This window comes from Rhinichthys klamathensis, unplaced genomic scaffold (assembly GCF_029890125.1).
Source record: "Rhinichthys klamathensis goyatoka isolate OS25496 unplaced genomic scaffold, OSU_Roscu_1.1 h1tg000054l_1, whole genome shotgun sequence".
NCBI classification, from domain to species: domain Eukaryota; kingdom Metazoa; phylum Chordata; class Actinopteri; order Cypriniformes; family Leuciscidae; genus Rhinichthys; species Rhinichthys klamathensis.
The window spans coordinates 1,620,130-1,635,686 of NW_026606599.1; the positions used below are offsets into that span (position 1 = coordinate 1,620,130).

The window sequence follows — 15,557 nt, forward strand, 5'->3', positions numbered from 1 at the left end:
AAAAGAGATATGTGCATTAGTGTGAATTCAGCTTATCGTATATAAACTGAGGGGGGAAAATCACTCTAGCTCTTGAATGAAAAACATTCAGACAGCCTACTTTTAAATACTGAAAGTACTCTTTGTTAATTGCTTATGCTTTTTTTGTTCCTCTTTATTTACTAGCTTTTATATTTTGAAGCTATATTAGTTTATATAGCCTATTTAAAATTCTTAACATGTAATTGGTTTAATTAAACGTTTTTTTATATATATATATTTTTAAAGTATGTATTTTTACACATGTAATTAAATACATATTTTAAGTGTTATTAAGATTAATTAATAAGAAAAAAAGTAGATCGGATCATGAGCTGCCTAAAGATTGCCATCCCTACTGTACAATGATTTATTGCTTGTCTTTGTCGACTAATACAGAAGGTAAAGAACTTAAAAAGTAATCGCATATTAAATCGCAATCGCAATATTGGTTAAAAAAAATCGCAATTCGATTATTTTCCATAATCGTTCAGCTCTAATCAACAGTACACTTAAAAATAGTGAGAATAGTCAGAAATGCTGAGACACACAAACATAAAAATACATATTTGTTCATAGACATTAATAGTTTAAATGTGGATTAACTCTAACTGTAGTGACCTCAGTCTTTATAAGCTAGTAGTACTGTTCGGGCTTACAGTCGGGCTGTCTAAGTATTTCATCACTCCGGTGAACAGGAAGGGGGCCAGAGTAAATTACAGTGTCTGACATCTTATTTGCGAGCACACACCTCTTTAACGTTAATTTTAGTGATCTCCGACTGGCGAAGTCAAACATCATTAGTGCACACATGAATAATAATCTTAGAGATTTACAATTAGCATTAGCCGGCGCTCTGGCTCCTGGCAAACATGTGACAATGGTGGCTGGTGTCTCTATTTTCACGTTCAGTGTAATAGAATCGCCAATAACTAGGGCACTTTCAACAGGATTCTCAGTGGGTGTTTCACTGAGTGGGGAGAATCTATTTGGTATTGTAATCGGAACGGAAGAGCAGTGTTTTGTCCCGCAACTACAGCGTCTCACGGTCACCCAGTTGCCCTGCTCGCTGCACGGGCTCTACAGCCGGAAACTGTAATGGCAAGGATGGCAAGCACGGATGGCGGGTTAACAGGCTAGTGAAATACTAGCGTGTTGTGCTAGCAATAACAATTTAGATAAAAGCTAGTGATGTCAAATTATTGTAATATTATACAATATCTAATATGTGGTGATAAGTTATATTTAAAAATATAAACAACAAGGAATGATAGTGAATAGAGATTCAAAACAGGAAGCTATATGGAGCTTACAGACGCTAATAGACGCAAACCACTCAGCAGCAAGGCAGACAGGAGCAATCGATCAGTGGACAGGAGCAATTGGAATACTCAAGAAAAAATAGCTGTAAAGCTATATACCAACGGGTGTTCCGAGTGTGGGTATCCTTCATACGGTGAACAGGCTGAAGAAGCTGTCCGTCGATGGTGTGGCCCAGGCGCGTAGCAGGCACTGGCCCGCCGAGATCAAAATACATTTTTAGTTTATTTTTATTATTCAAATGCATTTAATGAATGAATGAATGAATGAGGCATTTATATAGCGCTTTCATATGTACTACTGTACACCCAAAGCGCTTTACAATCATATCAAGGTTCTCTCCTCAACCAGCACCAGTGTGAGCATCCACTTGGATGATGCGACGGCAGCCACAGTACAACGGCGCCAGTGCGCTCACCACACACCAGCTATAGTTGGAGAGGAGAGAGAGTGATAGAGCCAATTCAGTGGATGGGGATTATTAGGAGGCCATGATTGGCAGGGGCCAATGGGTGGAATGTGGCCAGGACACCGGGGTTACACCCCTACTCTTTGCGAGAAGTGACATGGGATTTTTAAGGACCACAGAGAGTCAGGGCCTCGGTTTAACGTCTCATCCGAAGGACGGTGCTCTTTGACAGTATAGTGTCCCTGTCACTATACTGGGGCGTTAGGACCCACACAGACCACAGGGTGAGCGCCCCCTGCTGGCCTCACTAACACCTCTTCCAGCAGCAACCTGGTTTTCTCAGGAGGAAATATATTAATATATTTAATATATATAAATATATTTAAGAAAATATATTAATATAAACCTGATTTATTGTTGACTGGTGTGTGTGTTTAATTTGTTTTCCAAATAAAATGGAACTGTTGAAGCAAGTTGTAGAAAGCCTCCCTCCGGAACGTAATTGGTTGCTATGGTTGCTAGGGGTTCCGACAGGAGGACTCTCTGGGCGGCGGGCTCTGGCGGCCTTTAGCCCGCAAACTTTGCTAGCTGCTTTTTAGCCAATGTATTAACATCGCTACAATAATGGCTAAACAAGTTTCTTTAATGTGTTATTTGAAAAAAAGCAAGAGTTGAGGAAGAAGACACGCCACTGCCTTCATCTACCGAGTCCACCCAGCCCAGTTCTTCAGACTCATTAACCCACAAGAAGGCTAGTCGGGCGGCAGCCGCTTGCTCCCTGGTGGCAGTGCCAGTGCTCTCTCCCAGTCAGCCTGACGCGGGTTTACCAGGCGATCTAACTGCAATTGATGAACCACCTTCACAACCCAATTTGAAGGTATTTCCCTGCACTGTCAAGAATGGAAAATCAAGGAGCTTCTCATTAAAATGGAATGGGAAGTTTTCTTGGTTGGGGTACAGTGTAATTAAGGACACTGTAATGAGATAAAGTCTCATCACGAGATGAGCTCAGGTGGCATTAGATCCGCCCTCACTCTCGTTTCCTCTGAGTTAGTCTGTGAAGGTCCCGAATCAGCATCTCCAGCCTGCGCCACCACTTCTCCGTTTCCAAGCCCTGTCCCTCAAGAAGCTGGGAATTAACCACCACCTTAATTCTTTGCCTTTTCCCCCAAAATTGAATACTAACATGCACTAGCGGGTAGTCCACCACATCCCTGTGCACACACCTCACCTTAATCTTCCGCCCCAGCGGCAGAAGGATGGCTTGGCGGAGAGAGGAGAAAGGTGGAGATGAAGCGACGGTTCCAGCGCTCTTCGCCACGCCCCCTCGTGTCCCAGATCTGTTCTCCTGGAAGAAACTTCCCGGCTCTGGGGTTCGAGAGGGCGCATTGCTACGCGATCTGGGAGCAGGAATAGGGGTTGGAGACAAAGAGGTTAAGGACGCGCTCGTCGACCCTGGGGCACGCCACCAGATGGTCTTCAGCCAGATGGATGGCCTGCCTCATCGACGTCGGGCGGAGGCATTGGACCAACTCAGCTGTTCCACGTGGTAGCCGAGCAATGAACTGTTCAGCACCACCAGATCGACCATTTCCACAGCCGACAGGTTGAAGGATGGCCTGCTTGAGATCGTCGTAGGCCAGGAGGTTCGTTACAGGCAGCTGTTGTGCTGCCACCTGCGCTTCCCCAGACAGCTGGGGATTAGGCGCAATGGCCATTGGGTGCGCACCCAGGGCCGGCCCGTGGCATAGGCGGTATAGGCAAATGCTAAGGGCGCCACCACTCAATAGGGGCGCCAAAATGAGTGAACGAGTGAATTATTTTTTTTTTTTTTTTTTTTTTTTTTTTTTTTTTACTAATACTATTTTAAAACCATTAATTCGAAATACTACAAAATAAGGCAAAACAACTCCACAAAAACTTAACTAAGTCCCCCGACTCCGGTCCGGCGCATCAATCTTCCCCCGCCCAGCGAGTGCTTGAAGTGCGCCAGAAACAGCACGCGCGATCAGTGTACTGTTGGTCATTTGTTGTGTAGCGTCGCCCCTCGCCGCATCCAATGTAGACAGCATTGCTTTCGTTTGAGGGCGCTTAACACACTCAAGCACTAGAAACGGGCCTGGCAGCTCGCGTCAGGTCTAGACACGGTGAAAGTTTCCTCATTGTGACGGATGGCCGAATTTTCATGACACGTTTAAATTAGCATTATAGCCTGCGATAGATACAGTGCCAAAAAGAAGAGGACACAACAAGGGGATAAAGACAGAGGTAAAGTGATGTAATGAATGAACAGTTTATTTAATTGCATAGTAGTAAGATACTATAATTTAATGGCAGTTATTTTTACCTTATAACTTAATGCTAACAGTAGTTCTGAGTTCTTCAGAGCCCCCACACAATGCGATTTGTAACAATCATGTCAGTCTTATTTAGACGCATTTACTATCACTTTTATTATTTAATGTTTTACTATACAGTTGTGCAGTTTTAAGGGGGATATATGGCTTTTTTTTTTTACATTTATTTGCCAAAATTATTAACGATATTTATAGGCTACAGGTTTATTATGTTTTATGTAAAATTCACATTAAAGAAGACATTTCGCAGTTTCATTCATGTTGAAAACATGAACCGTGCCAGAATTTAGTGGAAGATTGCTGCCATCAACTTCCAAACAAACACTTTTGCTAGTGCTCAATGAATAGTTTGTGCATGAATGACATTTGGACGATGACATCACTGTTTTATCCAGAGCGGCTATATATAAATTAGATAAATTAATTTTTTTTTACAACAAAATAAACCATCACTGAACATACTTAAACTTGATTATGACACTATTTTCTTCTAGATCTGCTGTACAGGAGAAGCAAACTTTGTTGCATTATTTTCCTGTTATCACTGTAAAGCTGCCTTGAAATAATCTGTATTGTAGGCTCAAAAGCGCTATATAAAAATAAAGGGGACTTGACTTGAATGCTAGATGTAATGCTCTTGCTATATATATATATATATACACTCACCGGCCACTTTATTAGGTACCCCATGCTAGTAACGGGTTGGACCCCCTTTTGCCTTCAGAACTGCCTCAATTCTTCGTGGCATAGATTCAACAAGGTGCTGGAAGCATTCCTCAGGGAGTTTGGTCCATATTGACATGATGGCATCACACAGTTGCCGCAGATTTGTCGGCTGCACATCCATGATGCGAATCTCCCGTTCCACCACATCCCAAAGATGCTCTATTGGGTTGAGATCTGGTGACTGTGGAGGCCATTTTAGTACAGTGAACTCATTGTCATGTTCAAGAAACCAATTTGAAATGATTAGATCTTTGTGACATGGTGGAAGTAGCCATCAGAGGATGGGTACATGGTGGCCATAAAGGGATGGACATGGTCAGAAACAATGCTAAGGTAGGCCGTGGCATTTAAACGATGCCCAATTGGCACTAAGGGGCCTAAAGTGTGCCAGGAAAACATCCCCCACACCATTACACCACCACCACCAGCCTGCACAGTGGTAACAAGGCATGATGGTTCCATGTTCTCATTCTGTTTACGCCAAATTCTGACTCTAACATCTGAATGTCTCAACAGAAATCGAGACTCATCAGACCAGGCAACATTTTTCCAGTCTTCAACTGTTCAATTTTGGTGAGCTCTTGCAAATTGTAGCCTCTTTTTCCTATTTGTAGTGGAGATGAGTGGTACCCGGTGGAGTCTTCTGCTGTTGTAGCCCATCCGCCTCAAGGTTGTGCGTGTTGTGGCTTCACAAATGCTTTGCTGCATACCTCGGTTGTAACGAGTGGTTATTTCAGTCACTGTTGCCCTTCTATCAGCTCGAACCAGTCTGGCCATTCTCCTCTGACCTCTGGCATCAACAAGGCATTTCCGCCCACAGAACTGCCGCTCACTGGATGTTTTTTCTTTTTCGGACCATTCTCTGTAAACCCTAGAGATGGTTGTGCGTGAAAATCCCAGTAGATTAGCAGTTTCTGAAATACTCAGACCAGCCCTTCTGGCACCAACAATCATGCCACGTTCAAAGTCACTCAAATCAACTTTCTTCCCCATACTGATGCTCGGTTTGAACTGCAGGAGATTGTCTTGACCATGTCTACATGCCTAAATGCACTGAGTTGCCGCCATGTGATTGGCTGCTTAGAAATTAAGTGTTAACGAGCAGTTGGACAGGTGTACCTAATAAAGTGGCCGGTGAGTGTATATATATATATATATGACTAAATAATCACCAACACAATGATGGGGTGAAATGGGCTGTAATGCATGGGGCACCAGGTAAAATCTTGCCTAGGGCAGCAAATTGGTCAGGGCCGGCCCTGTGCGCACCCAAGCCACACACCTCCGCTGTAGAGTTCTCAACAGGCCTAAAAATTACAACCCGACTCGACTCGACCCGGCCCGTGGCTTTTAAAGCCCGGACCCGATGTAACCCGACACATCAACATGAATTATCTGCCCGAACCCGGCTCGCAGCGGATTTTTTTTTTTTTTTTTTTTTTTTTTTTTTATACACGTATTATCATGACCAGCAGACGGGAATTCAAATCAACCTTTAATGTTCACGCCTTTTAACAATACAAACAATACAAACAACTGAAACAATAAACTTTAAATATATAAATAGGCTATATAAATATGCCTTAAATAAAAATCTTCTGGACGACCCTGTTTTTTGCTGTCATATTTCATCAGCACCTTGCATTTTGAGCATTGCACATAACCTGTAGAATTTACATCAGAGTCCAGCACCACTCCAAACACTTTCCAGACCTCTGATTTCCTGTAGTGGCGACGGTGAATTCACCTGCGGCAAGTTTACTTTTCACCAACTCTTCTTCTCCAGGCTAAAAGGCGTGCACGCAGCGGCGTCAGGTCTGCCCCCGTGATGCACGTTGCACGCAGCAGCCAGACTTTCTTTACTGTCAACAGCAGCGATGATTAATAAATGTTTTTTTGTTTGTTTTTCCCTGAGCGGAAAAGATTAAGCCCAAGGTCCGACCCGACCCGAGTCATTTGCTTATATTTTCGACCCGAACCTGGCCCGAACCCCGCGGATCCCGTCGGGTTTGTCGGGCCGACCCGACCCGTTGAGAACTCTACTCCGCTGTTCTCTAAAAGAGGTGCATGAACACCTCTGGGTCGTCAATGAGCGATAGCAGGTTGAGCGATATCCAGTGACTGGATAGCAGATCGTAATGGTGGTACTGGCAGAGAAGTGACAATCTGTTACAGACGATGAGGAGAGGTGAATGGAGGACTGGATGACTGGAAGATGAGATGACAACTGAAGACTGAAGAAGACTGAAGACTAGACAGTTCGAGACAGGATCGCACAGGTGGTAGCCAGATAGGATTATGGGAAACGTAGTATGCTGAGGTGACTGCTCTGATGAACAGAGATCGTGACACATACAGATTACATAATCAGAGAGTATTTCTGTACGTTTTGAATTGGTTAGTTCAAAAGTAGACATTTCAAGCTATCTATAGATATATTTCTCATGTTTGTGAGCCAAGTCGCATACACTGAGACTCGGTTTTATTTTTTTGTGACGGGCTCCGGTTCACGGAGACAGAGACGGCGGAAAAAACAGGATGCGCTTTTATTTATTTTATTTTACAAAAGCAAAACATTTTGTTATTATTTTGAGTGTACACTAATAAAAGCAGACCCTTCACAGTTTGGAATGATGTCTTACCAAAAATTATGGAGTATTTTAAGTTGTTTCCACTATTATCAGGATGAAATGCAAGTGATCGCGCCGGCTAATTCTTTAGCTTCCACACTCCACACAAACACTTGGATTTGTGTCTAATAATAGCGCACATATCTCTAGGTTAACGTTACAGCGGGCAGCCATGTAAAGTTGCTACTTACATGTTTCAAACGGTCAGCCATATTTGAGGTTAATGGATGATAGGCAAACATTTGGATTTCCTGCCCAACATACTGTAATTACCACAAGGACCCGCCGTTAAAGATCTGTCCCTCACTGACTGCGTGACTTTTGTGACTAACCGACTAATACAATTTTGCTCAACTAAGCCTCTTCTAGTCGACTAAGGTTTAGTCAACTATTAGGGTGCAGCCCTGATGTACATTTCACTTTAGCTGTGTCCCAATTCGGAGGCTGCGTCCTCTCGAGGGCGCATTTGAAGGCTGTACATCATCAAGGATGTCATATTTAAGTAAAATAACCGTAATAAAATTGACTGTTATTCCTTTTGAGGTGTAAATTACTGCAATTTCTTTCTTTTTTTGCAATCTGACGGTTACTTTTCTTAAATGAGACCGTCTGATGACGTATACAGCCCTACAGAGGACGCAGCCTCCGAATTGGGACACAGCTATTATTTAGCAGAGACTTGGTCACATGCTTCCTGATATTATCCTCAGTGCTGGTGATGAATAAATTAATCATGGTTGTTATTTAAGCCGGAGCTTGGGGATTTTCACTTAAAGACACCATGAATTGAATATTGACTGTTCTTAATTTATTAGAATATTGCAGTGTTTATTACAAATTATTTAACTGTGCACATCATTTTTTATTCATGTTCCTGGTAAATTTGAATCAGAATAACTTGAAGCAACTCTTCTCTGATGACGAGGGCTGGGCAACCTGTCACTCACACGAGATCAGCCAATAGCAATCAAGCTTCGCCCTATTTTGTTCTTGGTCCAGAAGCGTTTCACTGGGATATACGTCACAATAGGGAATAAAAGAGTAGTGCAACATCTGTTTCATGCCAACTTTAAGTTTATACATCTCAGCCAATTTTATTTAGATTGAATGTTTGACTTGCAGCTTACAACAATGAAAATAAGGCTCAGAGGCATTAAAATGCAGTAATCAATGGATTGTGCTGTTGTTTAAAGCAACACCAAGTAACTTTTCCTCTGCGGTCACCCTACAGGTTGGAAGTGGAATTGCCCATTATCGCTGTTGTAAATAATTTAGCCTAGCTCAGCCTTCTATCGCACGCACGCTCGCTGTTTATCCAGCACCGGCTTTGGAATGAACGATGTCCACAGACAAGGTAGAGTATGATGCATGATTTCATGAAAGTATGATGTATTGCGACATCAGAAACGAAGAAAAACAAAATAATGACTATTGTAATGCTTGACGTAAAGCAAGTCAAATTTGTAGTTTTCTTATGTCTCATTAGAACTACAGAAACGCAACCCGATCTGGCAATCTTACATAGTGGTTATAGCAGATATAGGACCGCAAAGCGAATCCAGAAGTGCCTTTCACCCTGTTACGACTTAATGAACCACTGAAACGATTTTGGAAACATTATTTTAAGGTAAAAAATATTTTTATCATTATTTTCAGCTTTAATTATTTTATTTTATTTTTACTTTAGTAGACAAAAACTATTTTGTCTATGGACAAAGCAAAAGAATGTAATTCGCAGTTATAGACAGTGTTTTTTTTTTTTTTTTACCATGTATATTCCACGAAAATACAGGTCCTTCTCAAAAAATTTGCATATTGTGATAAAGTTCATTATTTTCCATAATGTAATGATAAAAATTAAACTTTCATATATTTTAGATTCATTGCACACCAACTGAAATATTTCAGGTCTTTTATTGTTTTAATACTGATAATTTTGGCATACAGCTCATGAAAACCCAAAATTCCTGTCTCAAAAAATTAGCATATCATGAAAAGGGTCTCTAAACGAGCTATTAACCTAATTATCTGAATCAACTAATTAACTCTAAACACCTGCAAAAGATTCCTGAGGCTTTTAAAAACTCCCAGCCTGTTTCATTACTCAAAACCGCAATCATGGGTAAGACTGCCGACCTGACTGCTGTCCAGAAGGCCATCATTGACACCCTCAAGCAAGAGGGTAAGACACAGAAAGAAATTTCTGAACAAATAGGCTGTTCCCAGAGTGCTGTATCAAGGCACCTCAGTGGGAAGTCTGTGGGAAGGAAAAAGTGTGGCAAAAAACGCTGCACAACGAGAAGAGGTGACCGGACCCTGAGGAAGATTGTGGAGAAGGACCGATTCCAGAGCTTGGGGGACCTGCGGAAGCAGTGGACTGAGTCTGGAGTAGAAACATCCAGAGCCACCGTGCACAGGCGTGTGCAGGACATGGGCTACAGGTGCCGCATTCCCCAGGTCAAGCCACTTTTGAACCAGAAACAGCGGCAGAAGCGCCTGACCTGGGCTACAGAGAAGCAGCACTGACTGGACTGTTGCTCAGTTTTGCATGTCATTCGGAAATCAAGGTGCCAGAGTCTGGAGGAAGACTGGGGAGAAGGAAATGCCAAAATGCCTGAAGTCCAGTGTCAAGTACCCACAGTCAGTGATGGTCTGGGGTGCCATGTCAGCTGCTGGTGTTGGTGCACTGTGTTTTATCAAGGGCAGGGTCAATGCAGCTAGCTATCAGGAGATTTTGGAGCACTTCATGCTTCCATCTGCTGAAAAGCTTTATGGAGATGAAGATTTCATTTTTCAGCACAACCTGGCACCTGCTCACAGTGCCAAAACCACTGGTAAATGGTTTACTGACCATGGTATTACTGTGCTCAATTGGCCTGCCAACTCTCCTGACCTGAACCCCATAGAGAATCTGTGGGATATTGTGAAGAGAAAGTTGAGAGACGCAAGACCCAACACTCTGGATGAGCTTAAGGCCGCTATCGAAGCATCCTGGGCCTCCATAACACCTCAGCAGTGCCACAGGCTGATTGCCTCCATGCCACGCCGCATTGAAGCACTCATTTCTGCAAAAGGATTCCCGACCAAGTATTGACTATCGAGTGCATAACTGTATTAAAAACACTTTTTAAAAAAAATTTGTTTTACAAAATTTTTTATTTTATTAAAAACACTTATTTTATTGGTCGGATGAAATATGCTATTTTTTTAGACAGGAATTTTGGGTTTTCATGAGCTGTATGCCAAAATCATCAGTATTAAAACAATAAAAGACCTGAAATATTTCAGTTGGTGTGCAATGAATCTAAAATATATGAAAGTTTATTTTTTATCATTACATTATGGAAAATAATGAACTTTATCACAATATGCTAATTTTTTTTGAAGGACCTGTAGTCATGGATAAACACTAGGGTGAGAAAATTACCTTTTGGGAATTCTGTAACAGTAATAATCCTCCACACTGTCACTTTAAATGACGCAAAAGAGATAACCTCTTAGCCCCGCCCTTAGTGTCAACGACAACGTAAATGTTTAACTCGTCTAACTCTTACAGTCTGGTCTAAGTTAACTGTTTGTTCTATTTCTGTCTTTTATCAGGCAATGTTTTCACACTCTGAACCAGAGCTGAGCCAAGAGCCCCGAGGAGCATTATGGGAAACGCTGAGATAAGCGGAAGCGTACAGTGAAAGTCTCCTGACGTGTGCTTATAATCCGCGATGGATCTCAAGGAGAAAACGATCGCGTCGTTGAAGAAACACGCCAGTGGCGACGCGTTTCCCCCGTTACCGGCAGCTCTTCCCAAAGCGTCGGTGCTGATCCCGCTGTTGCTGAGACACGGAGAGCTGCACGCGCTCATGACCGTGCGATCCGTGCATGTAAGCAGATCTTCATGATCGCACAGAGATACAGCTCTGCACTGTGCTTAAATGGCAACAGTTTTCACACATCATTAGTGAATGTCTTTAATACTCTTTTGAAAATAAGTGCGCTCGAATCTTAAAAGTACTTGCAGATAATATAATAACTTTTAAAACTGCATTTTGTTATATTGTCAAATTCAATTTACGAGTTAAGTGCATTTTAAATCATTGTTTTAATTATGTTTTAAATAATTATTTCAGTGTCTTGACTAACAAACTAAAGTACATGAATAAGTAATTTATTACAATTTGTTACTTGATATTACTTTTAATATTTTAAATGTACACAATTTAAGCTTCATCATTAGAAATGTGTAATTATATATATTTGAATGCTTGACATGCAAGTTTTAATAGAAATGTCATTGAAACTTAAATGTATATTTAGTTTATCATAATAGCTTGTCAGTAGGCTACATTCAGCACTACATTTTAACCATGTTTCAAAGACAGTAGAAGTAATTTTGAAGTTGCATACGTATTTAAGTTGCACTCTAAAGTTCAGTTAATTACATTTAATGTAAATTTAAACCATAATATTAACATTCCATTTAAGTGTCTGAAAACAGATAGTGTTTGAAAATTAATTACATTCAGTTCGCACTTAATAGTTCACTTAAAAATTGTCATCATTTAATCGCTTTTAAGTGAACTATTCCTCTAAATATATTATTTTATAGTGTATTATTTCCATAATAGGTCATCTTAAAAGGGATAGTTCACCCAAAAATTAAGAAAATCTCATCATTTACTCATGTTGTTTCAAACCTGTATGCATTTTTGAATACAAAAGAAGATATTTTGAAAAATGTTTGCAACGAAACAGTTGATGGACCCCATTGACTTCAATGTTATGGATAAAATACTAGTCAATGGGGTCCATCAACTGTTTGGTTATCGACATTCTTCAAAATATCTTTTGTGTTCCGCAGAAGAAACTCATACCGGAACAACTTGAGGGTTAGTAAATGATGACAGTTTTCAGTTGTGGGTGAAGTATCCCTGTAAGTGCACTTCTCTGGCTCTTGACGACTCGTCCTCTCTCAGCTCAAGCAGCACGCAGGAGAAGTGTGTTTCCCGGGAGGAAAGTGTGAGTCCGGCGACACGGATGAAACACACACGGCTCTGAGAGAAGCTCAGGAGGAGATCGGCCTCCCTCCACACGCCGTGCAGGTCGTCTGCAAACTCTTCCCCATCCTAAACAAGGTTTGCTCTCATTTCTGTGCATTAAATATGATCAGTATTGAACTTGTGGCGGACTGTAATGGCTCAAGCCCTGTGCACAGGCCGGTCTCCTGATCACTCCGGTCGTGGCGTTCATCGAGAGCTCGTTCACACCCCGTCCCAACGCAGATGAGGTCAGCGAGGTGTTCACTCTTCCTCTGGAGTTCTTCACTAAAGAGGCGGATCACTCCTGCTATCCGGTGCCCAGCGCCTTCGGCCCGACACACAGCTTCATGTTCACGGACCCCCGCACCGGACACGTGCACCAGATCTGGGGTCTGACCGCGGCTCTGGCCGTGACCGTCGCGGCTCTCGCCCTCGGGAAGAAGCCGGAGTTTGAGCTGGGCTTCGACCTGAGCGACCCGGCTTCTGCCTTTAAACACTTTCTGACTCGCAGATTGAGCAAGTTATGAAAGACACACATCATTCAGTGTTTCTGAGGAGCAAGTTGGGACATTCTTCAATAATTTTTATAAGTTACAATGAGCAGAAGAGACTTCTTTCAGTATCATTAAAACATGTCAAACTATTCCACACTTTTGACCAGTAGTGTTTATGCAATAATATAATAGATTGATAATACATAAAAGTGAAAATATCAGTACTACATGCAAAACTTTAAATTAAAATTAAAGATGTTGCCTTGTCAACTACCTGAAATAAACTAAGTTTATTTAAAGTACTAAAACTGTAATCAAATCAAATGACAACTAAATGGAAATACTAAAAATGACAAAAGCACCTAAAATGACCTAAAAACTTCAAATGAAAACTCAAAATATATCATTCAAAATAATAAAAAATACAATACTAAAATAACGCCTCACATTCATGTTTACAGTTCTCAATGTCAGTAAATCGTCACATGAGTAGTAAACAAATATTTATTTTCTTTTAAAACAAGCCTGTTTATTTTATTTTATTATGCAATTGTTTATTTTAATTTTATGTGTTTTTCTATTTCGTTCATCAACTCCTGAGCCTCCTGCAGTCCCTCAAAATCTTCACATTAGGCGTTTTTCCATTCGTCCACTAGAGGTCATCACATCATCACATGTGCATATATTGAGTCTGGGCATTTTAGGTTTTAAAATAAAAAAACTAAAATTACTTTATTAGAAATATAATCATATTACAATGTTTTATTTACTATTCTGTTACAGTAGTAAAAAAAAATGAGACTTTAAATCTATACTTGAATAAAAGAGAATGCACAGAATCATAAGGCAAACACTTTATTTTATTGACAAATATTACAAAATAAATAGACATCTTCATGTTTGTATGTAATCTTATAGAAGTGAATGTTGTGATTTCTGGCAGGCACTTTGTTTCTACTGACCTGACGAGTCATTCCTTTTGTGTGTGTGTGGATCAGAGTGTTTAGTGTGTGTTTGTGGCACTGCATTCACTGACTCACAGAAGCGTGCTGGGAATACCACAACTAAAACCTACTGCTAGTACATGCTTATTTTTGCTTGTATCTGTTTCGTAGTGCAGTAAATGCTATCATTAACATGTTTGTCCTGTAGAAGAGTGACTGACGTCTCAGCGTGCTTCATGAACAGATGTTCAAACTCACAGGCACTGAATGTCTCTGAGAAACACACACTTCCACACGCTGGACTCAGTGTTGCTGACCCGTGAGCCAGGATCAAGGCCAGCGCTGCTCTGAATATGAGAGTTTGTTATCCAACACAGTGGCTTTTATACTTTTAGAAGTGACCAAATATTTTTTTTTAAGATCACTGTCTCTTAAGTCAAGTTTTCTTTTGTACTCTGGTCAATGTAGGCTGGATTGGTCTCCAGTTATTATTTTTTGATCCATTCACTGAGCACAAATGTACCAATCTTACCACCACATTACATTAGTCTTGGTGTTGCCGCTATGGGGAACGGCCTCGGAGTGACCGCTGTCACATGCCAGTGCACATTTTAAATATTTTTTTGTATATTGTTATTTCCTATTTCCTTATTCTATTTGTATTCTTTTATTATCTTGTCACTGTCATTTTGTAACCCACGTACCATAGGACCATAGGTTACACAGCATCAGCTCTGTTGTCTTCTGAAGCCTTTTGTTTGTAGCGCATGGCAATTTTGATTTTCAGGGAGTGTGTTCCTCCGTCTCCTGGCTTTATGACACCAGAGGACCCGCACGAGCTCTGTGTTATCTCTAGCCTTGCAGGAACACGTGCGTTCAGTTCTCGAGGGAGATGACTGCGCTCACTGCTAACAGTTATCAGTGAAAAAGCTCCACTCGAACCTGTCCCGCGGCTCGGGCAGGTCCGCTCATGACCCAATCTCCTCTTGCCATTTCAGGCGATCTTCTGGATTTGGAAACCCGCTCTTTCTTTCTAGCACACTAGCAGAGAGCATGTTGCTGGCGCATGATGGTGAAAATCCTGACCTCTGACCTCTGTCTGCCCCGCATGTGGAGATTTGCATGATGTAATGCCTCACGCCACGTTCAGGTTGAATTGGACTTGGGCTTGTGAGAAGTGGGAAGTCGCTCACGGCTGATTGGACGAGAAATTCCTGGTGGGCCATCCGTTCCTTCACACTGAAGGTGGACCCCCATTTTTCCCTTTGAAACATTCAAATCATACAGATGTGGAGGCATTATGTGAGCAGGGGTATGTGAATGTGAAACCACCCGCCCTAAGCGGGACTCGAACCCTGGCCCATCCGCATGGGAATAACAATGAGCTATAGCTTTAGTCGCTAGAGCGCCTCTTGAGATCAGGGGAGTGAGGTTTACACAGACAGCTCTCCTTGGTCTACGTCTGTTACACTCACCCCCCCCCTAAACCTCACTCCCACCCGGGTCACGGCACCACTGTAGTCCCTCAGCCCGCTCTAAGCAGGACTCGAACCCGTCCGCATGGGAGGCAGACGCTCTGACAAGGAGGCTAAAGCACCCCTTGAGATTAGGGGAGTGAGGTTTACC

General features: G+C 41.8%; 1 protein-coding gene across 1 annotated transcript; it reads left to right on the forward strand.

Moving 5' to 3' along the window:
* The first annotated feature begins 11,073 nt into the window (after positions 1–11,073).
* On the forward strand, positions 11,074–13,176 carry nudt7 (nudix (nucleoside diphosphate linked moiety X)-type motif 7). Its single transcript, XM_056248319.1, has 3 exons — positions 11,074–11,338; positions 12,431–12,589; positions 12,670–13,176. Exons 1-3 carry the CDS (start codon positions 11,180–11,182, stop codon positions 13,018–13,020), a joined length of 669 nt encoding a protein of 222 aa, XP_056104294.1. The 5' UTR covers positions 11,074–11,179; the 3' UTR covers positions 13,021–13,176.
* Positions 13,177–15,557: the final 2,381 nt, after the last annotated feature.